At 38.0% G+C, this 12,645-nt stretch overlaps 1 protein-coding gene across 3 annotated transcripts; it reads right to left on the bottom strand.

Annotated features, from left to right (window-relative positions):
* Positions 1-1,994: 1,994 nt before the first annotated feature.
* anxa11a (annexin A11a) lies at positions 1,995-11,682 on the bottom strand. 3 transcript variants are annotated; one of them, XM_032553737.1, is made up of 16 exons: positions 11,548-11,682; positions 9,354-9,452; positions 9,162-9,311; positions 8,336-8,418; positions 7,383-7,742; positions 7,200-7,287; positions 6,802-6,896; positions 6,427-6,540; positions 6,223-6,313; positions 5,909-5,988; positions 5,753-5,809; positions 5,475-5,568; positions 3,869-3,964; positions 3,046-3,104; positions 2,750-2,872; positions 1,995-2,642 (listed from the first exon to the last, which is right to left on the bottom strand). In XM_032553737.1, exons 2-16 carry the CDS (start codon positions 9,448-9,450, stop codon positions 2,583-2,585), a joined length of 1,647 nt encoding a protein of 548 aa, XP_032409628.1. In that variant the 5' UTR covers positions 9,451-9,452; positions 11,548-11,682; the 3' UTR covers positions 1,995-2,582. The 3 variants fall into 3 exon arrangements, with proteins under 3 accessions (XP_032409628.1, XP_032409627.1, XP_032409629.1); XM_032553736.1 differs by having other exon boundaries at positions 9,162-9,452; XM_032553738.1 differs by having other exon boundaries at positions 7,383-7,574; positions 9,162-9,452; positions 11,548-11,681.
* Positions 11,683-12,645: the final 963 nt, after the last annotated feature.

The following is a 12,645-nucleotide window of genomic DNA, read 5'->3' as shown; positions in this document are numbered from 1 at the left end:
CATTGTTATTAATATTAAGTAATTATGTTGGGTAGTTAAGTGTTTTAACTTTTCTTTTGAGATTAGAGTGTGGAGAAAGTGTTAGTCTCTGATAAACAATTATCAGGTCACAGTTGTGGGTAACTGACCAACATTCTCCATTTCACAACAAACTGTTGGCACGTTGCCAAGTCTGTCTGAAACATGCCTTTTAATAGTTACTTGGTATGTGCCACTGATGTGAGATTACAAGTTAAACATATAGGCTGCTACAGTGTGCATCCGAAAACTTGTGCCTTTGAATAAGTAACAACAAGACTGGCTTTCTTCAATTAATTACTAAGACGCTTTCTCACCTATTTGATAAACTAAATTCCACTATACAGATGAGATTTCAACAATAACATACTGTTATTGTAGGTCAACACACTAGTACTAGCCTTGATGCTATTATTAGTATTTTAGCCTGTTTTAGCCATCAACTAATTGTAACTTTTACATGGGTTTTAGCACACTGCATGGGGTAATTTATTGTAGGTCAACTTGCACCTACAGTAAGGTGACCAATTTACTGCAGGGCATCATTAGTAACATGTAGGATACTAATCAAAGTCTATGTGCTATGATTCATATTTCAGCTAGCTTTAGCTTTTTAGCTCACCTTATAAGTTGTTGTGACCTTTCAGTATAGACTTGAAAGCAGTATTTTGCAGAGATTTCTATTAGTCTTTGGGTGGGATTTTTGCATTAACTGAAAGCTTTCACTCTCCTTCAATCATTTTTAAATATGCATTTTGCCAATTTCTTATATTTCTGCAAGTTTTCTGCAATTGAATTCACATTCTTCTCCAGTTCCCACAAAAAGTTTACAGCATTCACTCTGCATTTTCACAGGAAATGCAATTTTTTTTTTCTAGTTTCAAATTGTTACTTGTTAAGTCCAAAGGAACCCTTCTGGCAAAACAGCGATGCAGTCTTTCTCGAAACACCCTCAGTAGCCGCCTTCTAATTTTGAAATCCACCAAGCACTTTCCTTTCCCCATTTATTTTACTGATGTGCTCTAAAACCACTCTTCCATGTTGGCTTTGTTCAATGTCCCAAAGCCTTTTACAGCTGCTATCAGTTCCACAAACCCCCACCCGCCGATCCCCAACCCCACCTCACCATTATTGACTGTAGTGCAGAGTCTTCCTCCACACTTCTGCAGCCAGCCAAGCGCAGTGGCCAGTCTTTGCAGCCAGGTGTGTTGAACAGCATTTTAAGTGAAGTCAATAAGGGTTTCTTTAAAAGTCAAAAAGTTCACTGAACAGCCACACAAGTTGGCTTCAGATAAGAAAGATGGACAAAATATTTGTTTGTATGTGTTGAGCAAAATGTGAAGAATTTAACAACAAAAAGCCCACTAGCTCCTGGCATTGATCTGAAACCTTTCATCATTTAGCTGTACAGGCATTTTGTTGCCTGTACACATTTTAACCTTTGTTCACAATCAATGATCTAAAACACAACATGGGATGATCCATATAAGGTCTGGAGAATGGAAAATTACATCTTGGGTGACACTGTAAAATTTTAAAATTACATCACTGCCCTCTGCTGGCAGGGAAATTCAACAGTGCACTGATACTATCAGAGTAGCCATGGAAACACCTTGATAACTCAGTTTTTAAAGAGTATTCAGACTTTAATAAATAGTTTCTCATTTATCAGGATAAGTTTATCAAATCTCTAAAGCTCTTACTAGCTGACAGGTTGTCAGTTCGTACTTCTAGTTACGCATCCAGGTTTTCTGTTGCTCTGTTTTTGCTTGCAAAGTTGTATTTATTGGTGTTTCTATTTTTCTGCACATTGGTGCTAAAAGGGTTGGGATTCTTCATTTTAAAACTTTTTGTCATTTTGCAATTTAAGCTTCACTGTGGAATTTGATAAGTTTTGCAAATGCTATGTGTGACATCCCCTGTCTCTTCACAGATGCCTTTGCATATTTTGCACTAACAAAACAAACAGCACTGAGTTATTTTTTGAATTTGCAATTTATTAGTTGGCATGCCTAGTTTTACAGCAAACACTAACAGGCACACTGGCAACCCCCCCACCCCCCTGAAATATCAGTTGCAAACACAACACAAATATAGTAAACAGTAATGTGTAATTGGAGACAAATCACATATTAGATTATACATTTCCCAACATGACCCTGTACTTTGGTACTTCAGCATTTCTTGAAATCAAAAAACAAGATGATTTATGTTTAAAATTTCTTTTGACATGTAATCATGATGGCACACTTGTAATAAAAATCCTTAAAAATATATAGCAAATGTTTAGATTTCAGATTTCAAAATATATACGTCATAGTAATAAACTATTTGAAAATCCTGAAAATATATGGCAAATAAAAAAAAAAAGTCTACATAGAAAAATAAATTGTTACACGTGCTGCTGTGTAAGTGTAGCGTTTAGAAGCATTGGCATGGTGAGCAGGTATGTCATTTTGGATATAATTCATACAGAATTGGCAGGAACATGATATTCATAGAAACATCTTAACTTTGCAAATGCACCTGACTGCCCATGGTCTACTGCAGGCTATGTCTCCTCTTCAATCATTGCCACCACAGAGCTTAATCAGCAGCTTCCTGTAGTCTCCTGATGTGTCTCCCTGTTAATTAGAAGTATAGCAAATTAATGCTGACATGCATCTTGCAAAAGCATTGCATTTAAAAAAATAAATAAAAACAATATTTCTGAATGACTATAAGTACTTACATGGATGTGTGTGTACAGCGATTTTCCGTAGTTCTTAACATATTCCTGACGGATATCCAGCATGTCAATCTCCGAACGGGAGACCATAATCCGGATCAGGGTTCTGTCTTTAGTTCCAGCTCCCTACAAGAGTTCCATATTTACACATACTTAGATAAGTATTTGGACAAAATATACATACAGACATAACTCAACAAATTAGGATAGTATAAAAGTATATTTGTTTCAGTAATTCTAATTGAAAGGTGAAATTCATATTTAATTTTTAATGATTTGATTATTAATGTTTGCTGTACCTTCATGGACTTGTAAAGTCTCTCTGCGAAGTAGCCTGGTGTATTTTTAATGCACTTCACTGCAAACAGCAACATCAATTATTAGCAATAAAAAACAAAAATGCTCAACACAGCGTACACAAAGAGAAAACCAGACTAAAACACATCACGCAAAACACAGCAAAAATAATTACTACGGGATAACAATAAGAAAAACAGATAAAGGAAAATAAGTGAAACAGCCTGGGGGAAACTATTTTTCTTTTAAAACCATGCATCTGATATGTTAATTTCTACAATGGAATATCTATCAAGATACAAGTGAAATGAAATGAAACAAACCAACAGCACCAGAACATAAACACACGAGTGAATAAAATCCTAATAAAATGTGATATCAATATTCAAATTTAAATAAGTTACTGTACCATAAACCTTATAAATGTTTGCAAAATCAAAAAGAAAACAGATTATTAGCATTTCCCAACATTTTTAACATCAAAAGTAGGTCATGGGCTGTAAAATATCAAAGCTGGAATGAACATAATATTTGTGCAGCCATTTTAGCAGATAAATGTTCCATCAAACGTAATATGGTACACTTAAAAAACAACATATCTAATTTATGGAAAAATACAGACAGCTGTGGTTGCCAGAATTTTATTGTATTTGTACTGTAGTTGTCGGTATTTTACCGCAAGTTAGAGACGTCTTTCTCTCCCTTTTTTTTTTTAAAGTGTAGTTTTAAATGATAATACAGGAGGGAAAAAGGGGATACCACCTCCATACAGCACTGAAAGGGTGTCAGGAAAAACTCAAACCGGTGAGAATGCATTCTTCTTACCCACTGCCAACATGCCGCTCTCGAGGTCTCCAGACATCTCTCTGTTGATGCTTTTCTCGATATCTCTGCCACACATCTTCTGGTATTCATAAAACACTACACACACAAAACACACACACTGAATCAGAAATATAGACATTAAAGTGGAGATTTGAAGGGATGTAAAACAAATGACATTTTTAATGTTATTTGGGTGTTTATGTCAGGACCCAATTCTAACTAAATTAGAAACTCATTTGGAACTGGAATTCTTAAGTAATGCCATAAAGCATTTAATTATGTTTTTATAAGCCAATTATAAAATATATATTATTTTATTTTGGTTTTCCAAGCCTGAAGTTGTAAATTTTACCTTCCAATGTAGTCACATTTAAGAGAACCTCTACTCTAAAAGCAGAGAAATGGGCCGACAATAAATGTCCGACATCATGGGGCTGAGATTTTGACGGATAAATTGCATGTATTAACAGGCCTGGCTGACTGTTACATTACTTTGTGTCAGAGGTGAGAGTTTTAATCAGCCTTGATCCGTTCAAAGTATGACTCAGCTGTGCTGCGGAAGGGATGCCCTTAAAAGCTGCAGAGTAGCAGCTCTCAAAGTCTGCACTTCAGCACCTCTGCCCCACCAGTTTGAGAAGAGAGCTACTGTCCAGGGTTCTTTATGAATTTGAACAAAAGCATAGAACACATTTTCACAAGAAGACTGGGCAGCTTGTAAACATGGGAATAATGGCTCTCGAATGTCTTTTTATGTTTTTGAATGTTTACCTGAATTGTGTTTAAGGGACACAACAAATACTTTCTTGCAAAAGTACCAATATCTAGCAAAAGTTTTCACATCTTGTCACATCACCACAAATTTTAATGCCATTTACGGGCAGTTTGTGTGAAACATCAGTACAAGGTTATGCATTCAGTTATATTAACAAATGTAGAGAAAAAAAAACAGTCTACCAGCCTTGCACACACCAACAGTTTTTTTTTCTTCCTTTTTTTGTATTTAGAGAAAATATTTTCTCTTAAGAGAGAAAATAAGGAAAAAGTATTATATGGAAAAAGTGTGTTAACATCAATCTGGACCAATCTAAAACACTCGTATGCTTTGATCTAAATCTGAAGTCTTTTGCAGCTTTTCACTCTTTTCTTTTAGAATTGCCCCATATTTAGTTCCTATTTCCCCTCCCTGACCAGCTTTGCTAGCCCTCCTGAAGAAAAACATACCCACACTGCTGCCGCCTCAATCATGTCAAAGGGATGTGTGTTTAGGGTAATAGTATTTCTGCATGGTCTTCCACTTGTTTGCTCTGTCTCCTACATGACTTGTCACGAACTCTAAACTTGTGGTATTCTTGTAAGCCAGTCTTCCTTAAATAATCAATCATAATTATGCATAAAAATATATTCAGGGATATGAGATGAAAAGGAACTAAATGCATACAAACTCCATACTTCTCAGATTTTTGTCAAAAATGAAAAGAAATCGTGTGCTTTTTCTTTATATTGATACATCACAGAAAATCCCAATAAAATACATGGACGTTTAAGTATGTTATGTGACAGAATAGTTGAACAAAAAGATATATTCTATTAGGTATTGTTTTTGTACCTGTTCGGAGATGTGGTTTGCTTCTTGCACACAAAATGGCATTGAATTTGGACTCATCTGTTCCAAGTTTGTTTTCTCCAGCAGCATACAGTGCCTGCAGCATAAAAAATGGCCCATGTATATAGAATCATGTGCAAATGGCAGTACTGAGCAATTGGAAAGGATTGATCCCAGCCTATTTTTTTCTAACCAAGAAACAAGTAGGAAGTAAATTGTAATCTGTTGGCAGTTTCATGCAGAGTACAAACAGTAATCCCCAACATGAGATCAGACTTCACCTGAGCATCTTGTTGAGCCAGACTGACATCAATATTCTCTCTTTCATCTCGATTACCCTGCAAGATACAAAACGGCAATACACTCATTAGATTTGACACGGTTAGGGCAACAGAGCAGCTGCAAAGTTACATAAGTCATTTACAACACAGCTGTACCTGAGCCAGAGAGATCAGGAGACGACAAAAGTGGCCTGAGGTATCGCTTTTAATGGCATCTTCCAGGGATTTCTTATAGCCTGAAAAGAAGAAATTAGACAATGAATACAATCAACCTGAAGCTATGGCAAGCAGATATGGTTCCTGACCCGATTCATATTTTTCCACCAAGACTGGAATATTTTGATGTTTCACTCATCTTTCAACATTTAATCATTCACTTTTCCCCGCTTCACAGATATCAATTATTGTGATTGTGCATATTGAACTGTATTATTAGAAAGCCGCATATTCACAGTCCTGACGTCTCTTACTTTCTTTGTAAATCCGGTTTATTTCTTTGATTTCAGCATTGGAGCGTGAGGACAAGATCTCTATCATGCAGGCTTCGTCAGTTCCAGCTCCCTGTGAGGAAGAACAGAGCAATAAATAAACTTTTTTTTCCTTCCAGAACAGTTTCCAGCATTTGAGGGCAAATTAACTCAGTGGAATCATCATATATCTTTCTGAGCACTTACCTTCATAGCACTGTGGAGTTCAGAGGCATCCAACTCAGCAGGGCTTTTCAGCATGGCCATGACCAGGTTCCTGAAGTCTCCAGAAAGCTCTGAATGCAGATCTTTAATCAGGTCCTGGAAGTGGAAAAGAATTTTAAATGACTCACAACCCTCACGAGCTGGAAGCTCTGTGGTCAAGTCAACCTTAAGGATATTGGATCTTCCCTCCATTTTACTAATAACACCAGCAGCAGATGTCTGTCTGTCGCTCATTTCAGTTGAATGGACTTGGAGCCATGTCTGTTACTATGTTTGTAAATGGTGTCAACTATTTTTAAAGGAGACTATTCTAGAAAGCAGCCCTATAATAATAATAACCACAAACAGAAACATTACCTTCCCGTAGGACGTTTTGTAGGATCTGAGTAAAGGTACCCGCTGCTTATTGGAGCGACTGCCCAGCAGGTCGATTATGGCCTGCTCATCAGTTCCTGCACAGACAAGTTGGAAATGTAATGCTAGGCTCAAATCAGACAGAAAAACGGGGCCTGATAACATTGAATATTCTAGTTTTACACACAATATAGCATTAATGCATTTTTTTTTACACACTAATCTGTATGTCAAAAATATTTAGATATTTATAGACAGAGGATTTTTCAGCAGAGGAAAAAATAGCTTACAAGTTCCACTACCAATGTTACTATCATTTACAGCAGGAATATCAACATAATCTCAGGTTTTATTTAATATTTCTGTACAGTGTGATTAGGGCATCAGCCCACAAAACTCACCAAAGCCCTTCATAGCTTTCCTAAGGACCTCCACATCTTTCAGCGGATCAGCTCCTGGAAAGTCTTTGATTGTTCCCCTGAATACTCCCTAATGTAAAAGTACAGAAATCAAGATTTGTATGTAAAAATGTTTGCATGCAACAGACAAATCAATTTCTTTTTCTTTTTTTTTGCATCCCTTACATTGCTGGATGGAGCGACCGGCATGGCTCCTCCTCCATAGGCTGGCATTGATGGATTTGGTGACGGGGCTCCTCCATAGCCAGGCATGGGTGGGTTGGGTGACGGTGCTTGGGGGTATCCGGACATCGTCTGTCCAGGCTGACCAGGATAGCCCATCCCAGGATACTGTTGTTGGGGCATGGTGCCTCCTGGCTGTGGGTACAGGCCACATGACTGTAGGTTAGGAAAGAGGGCACCGCTTTCACCCACATGGGGGGCAGGTGGGTACCCTCCCGGGGCAGGTGGGTACCCCCCTGGTACTTGGGGGAGCATGGATGAGTTTGGAGTAAATGCCCCCATGCCAGCAGAGATCTGGTTGGCCTGTGAAAGATTGGCATTTAAATTAATAATGTTATAATTAGTCTTGGTTTATTTATTGCAGAGAATGTGTAGCAGTTCACACCTTGTTTGCATCAGTAACAAATATCAGTGTCTTAAATTATGGATTCATCCCACAGAAGAGAAACTTAGGTTATTGTTTCTCCTGTTTTTTGTTGTTGGGGTATTAATTTATATGAGTTCTGGGCATCCAAAGTGTGATCATGCTAATTAAATACACTTTTTGCAGAAAATGAGAACCAAAACAGACAGAGATGATGAAAACAATGCAGGAAAGAGAAAAGAAGCATCAGATTAATGGGGAAATATGCATTAACGAGACTTTAGCACATGACTGATTTTCATGCAGTAGAACAAGAGGAAAGTTGGCAAAGAAAACTGCAATGCTGAGAACTTTAGGGAGTATACTTCTGGGGTAAAAGAAATCTTACCGTTAAATGTAAGAGCATCAGTTTCCACTACAGGGTGTGCAACTCAGCCTAACTGCAATACTTAATGCAATAACCTGAATATGGTGCATTACAAGTTTATTTTAACAAATGTATGTTTAATTAACACTTGAGGGCTAAACTCACCATGCCTGCATTGTATCCAGGGTTGGGATAGCTGCCAGGAGCAGTGGAGGGATATCCACCAGAGGGGCCGCCTCCCCACGTGCCTGCAACAAAAAGTAAACATGCAAATGTATTGTGGAGCAAAGTGCCCAATAAAGTTGAAGGACATCCTCCTCAGTGGATTTACAGCTGTTCTGTTTGTTTAATATCTTGATGTAAGAGTGCTGGACAGAGAATGGGAGCAGTATGTGAACTGTGGACAGCAGGATTTACCTCTCTTAGCAACAGCAGAGATGTTTGCTTTTGAGGGAAAAGCCAGACTAACAAAGAGTTTTATCTCATGACTATTGTTGCTTGTAAACACAACTTAGCTTACAAATTCTGCCTGAAATGTCCCAAAACTTGAGCGTGATGTATTCTAGAAAATACACTTACTTCCTTTATTTAATATCCCTTTGCGATCAAAGTATATTTGGTTTTGAATTTCTAAAGACATAGATAATACAATCTAATTCCTTCACATGTATACTGCCAGAGTTTTAAATTACTTTAATCTTTTAAGTTAGTAGACAGTTATAACAGTTCTATTAACCAATGTATTGTGGCTTGGTTATTTTATCCATAACTTAAAAAAAGGATGCCTTATGAGTAGACAGCTAGGGAAAATGAAACACTCCCAACAGGCTATAACAGAATTTAACTTCTACTTTACAAAAAGGATAAAGTATTTTTGAGCTGTTCTTATAATTGTAAGATGATTTTTTTAACGCAATTATGCAATCTTGTAATTCTGAAGTCAACCAACTAAAACAAAAATGTATTTTTTTTTCTTAAAATGTTTGCTTACCTGTGGGTAATGGTGATGGGTAGGCTCCAGCCTGAGGAGGATAGGAACCAGGCTGCGGAGGATAGGCACCGGGCTGCGGAGGGTAGCCTCCTGCTTGGGGAGGATAGCCTCCCGCTTGGGGAGGGTAGCCTCCTGCTTGGGGAGGGTAACCTCCTGCTTGGGGAGGGTAACCTCCTGGCTGAGGTGGGTAACCTCCTGGCTGAGGTGGGTAACCTCCTGCTTGGGGAGGGTAAAACCCAGGCTGCGGTGGGTATGTGCCAGCTGGAGGGGGGTATCCTGGGTAGCTCATTGCTTTAAACACAGAAATGAAAAGCTAATGAAATATGATGCCTTGCAAAGTGTGAAAACATTTCACATTTGTGACATTAAAACTTTGTATTTTAATGTGGGGGATTTTATGCGAACAACGTGGAGCATTATTGTCAAATTACAAGCATGACATGCATAGTTTTCATTTATTTTGCAATTAAGTTTAAAGAGTGGCACGCATGATTTGTATTTAATCCTTTAACCACCTTTCTCTCCAATCACTTCTGAAAGTCTTGGAAAATGTCTCTACTGGCTTAGCACTTTTAGATAAAAAAGAAACTTCCATCCCAGTCTTAAGTCTTTTGCAGCCTCTGACCAGCTTCCACTACTCTGATGAAGAAAAGCCCCCTCCCAGCATGATGCTGCCACCATCGTGTTTCACATTGGAGTTGGTGTTGTCAAGGGAAGTGCAGTGCTAGGTTTTGCCGCACAGCATTTTCAATATAGGCCATAAAGTTTTATTTCGGTCTCATTTAACCAGAACATCTTCCACATACACGGCCAACTTTGGAATTCTTAATTCTGTTTGAAAATCTTCCACAAGAAGTAAATGTGTGGAGAAGTGGTCCTGTTGACAGACTCCTAAACCTGAGCTGTGGATTTCTACTGCTCCTCCAAGGTTCCTGTGGGCCTCTTGGTTGGTTCCCAGATTATCGGTCTTCTTGCTAGATGATGAATTGAGCTGTGTTCTGCTAGATGTTCAAGAAATTGTTTTCTAACCTAATCCCCAATATTACTTTAAACCTTTCCATAACTTTTACCCTGACCAGTTTGCTGTGTGACTTCATATTCATGATGATGTTTGTTCATTAATTTTATCTGACAAACCTTCACACAACAGCTGTGTTGATACTGAGATTAAATGACATGGAAGTTGGACTTGATTTACTCACTTTGTTCTGAAGGCAATCTTATGCCCAGTTTATGTCTGGAAACTGCCATGTCTTTAGCCTAGAGGTGTGCCGATTGATCGGTTACTGATCATAATTGGCCAATTTCCGTGAAAAAGTATACGATTGGTGATCACCAATCACTGTCTTTTGTTGCCGATCATAAATTGGTTTACCAGGAAGTATCAGTGACTGAAGAACACTTATTGTTATGTAGCATTCAAGTCATTTTAAATACAAGGAGGTAGTAACAAGTAACTGGAAATATCTTTCTCCCCAATTGGTTTTATTTATAGAGTACATATACATATGTACTATGCATGCACCGGTGAAGAGTTTGACTCTATATGCTGGCAGCTGGAGTGAAAATATTCGAGTAAAGAGGAAAGAGAAAGTTTAATTTTAGTTGCATTTGGTAAGAGAAGTTTGTGCTCCACTGGACTAAATTGTTCCATGGTAAAACTGACCTCATTGTAGACAGTCTTCAGCTTTGCATTCCCAGTAAAAAAAAAAAAAGTTTGAATAACCCCACAAAGCAAATAAGATATTCAGTTAAATAAACACACTTAAACCAGATGACATAAAGCTGATAACAGCCTCTACTGTTCCTCCGGGGCTTTCAAGGATAGTAACTTTTGAAGTGTATTTATAGCTTCTACAAATATTAAATTACTCTCCAAACTCCAGTTGGTGGCTTTCAAGTTACACAGCTAGTATTTACTGCTGTTTAAATGTTTTATCGAAAGAGTACAGGCATACAGTTTGCAGACACAAACTCTTCAAGTTCAAACAGATCTAATATAGCCTGCAAGTTGTCAATAGAACAAGCCTCGGGCCTTTACAACCTTTCTACTGTGGCTGAGACAAGCTAGCAGATTCACTTTAATCTACCTAGCCTCTTCGGCTACATAGCCATGTTCTAAGTATCTATGTAAATTTGCCAACTCTAAAACAAAGAACCACTGTAGTCTTAGCATGAAAGAGGTGCTGCATAAAGCTGAAGCTATGGCAACTACGTGGCTTGGCTAAAGGAAGTAACACAGGCTAACTAACAACGTCAAGAATGCAGGAGTAGTAGTACACTGCGCAGATAGTCGACAAAACATACAGATTTACTCTCCATAAAGCGTAATACTGAGTACCATTAGTTCTGATATTATATTTGAATTAACTTAGCAAGTACTTACTTTGTGTCCGTTTCTCTTCTCTTCCTGGAGTGAGAATGTCTGCTGGGGTGAAGCAGTGTGTCAAACCTTAATGGGTGGGACTCAAATTTTCCATGTAGGGGAGCCGCCCATCCCTGTAATGACGTAGCTTTGACACGCCAACTAACAGCGTGAAACCAAGCAGCAGTGACATCGAGGTAACATCATGACGTACTCTGTTGTTGCGCTATGTCCACTTTTTTACAGGATCCATGCCCAAGGTATAGACCTGAGTATATTGGAGTATGTTGGCCACATGGATTTTCCGCCCTTCAGACAAAAAAATCCATTGTTACACAGATCAGGTGATTCGTCTAAATGTAATAAAAGATGTCACCATGCTATTTTTAGTCAACACCGTTGGAAAATGTGCACAACAAGCCAAACGTGTTCCTGCTCAAATGTAAGTATGAGTAATGACAGATACATGTAGACAATATGATAAAGAAGTCTTGGGGGTTTTGCTATTTAAGGCTTTAAGCCTCACTGTGTCCCATTCTTGGCTGGGAAAGTATATTTTATCTTTTTTTTTTTTTTTACATTGATCTAATAGCTCATCTATGATAAATAATTAACTGAGTTCTACTTTATTGAGATGTTTCTTAACGTCTTCCCTCATGGCTGTGACTCATTGAGGAAGAGTGTTAGGATAAGGAGTAGTGCTACAAGCCTTATGGTAAATTTGATGTATTCTTTTGGCCTTAGATGTACTAAGTGGTAAAGACTTGTATTTGCGTAAATATTATTGGTGCCATTTATTGTTTTTGATTCAAATTAATGTAAATATTGTTTCCTTGTTTTATGATCGCTCCCTTTCTTAGTTCCTTCCTGAGGTTCACTCAAGGTAGTCTGGGTACAAAAGGCAGCTAGAAGTCGTCAGTGTGTGATGTTGTTGGTGAACACATGACATACTGTTTGATAAAATCAATCCACCACAAATTTTGTTTAATTGTCATGCTTCTCTATTAAACATTGAGACACCACCGGTGTCTCAAAGGTGTTTCGGCCCTGCAGAAACTGAGAATGTCCAAAGTACTTACAAATAGCTAATTCAGTTGTAAGCTTAGAACTGAATTAAAA

Source organism: Xiphophorus hellerii, chromosome 22, assembly GCF_003331165.1.
Source record: "Xiphophorus hellerii strain 12219 chromosome 22, Xiphophorus_hellerii-4.1, whole genome shotgun sequence".
NCBI lineage: Eukaryota > Metazoa > Chordata > Actinopteri > Cyprinodontiformes > Poeciliidae > Xiphophorus > Xiphophorus hellerii.
Note: the sequence above shows the minus strand (reverse complement) of the source record. Positions and strands in the feature narration are given on the sequence as shown.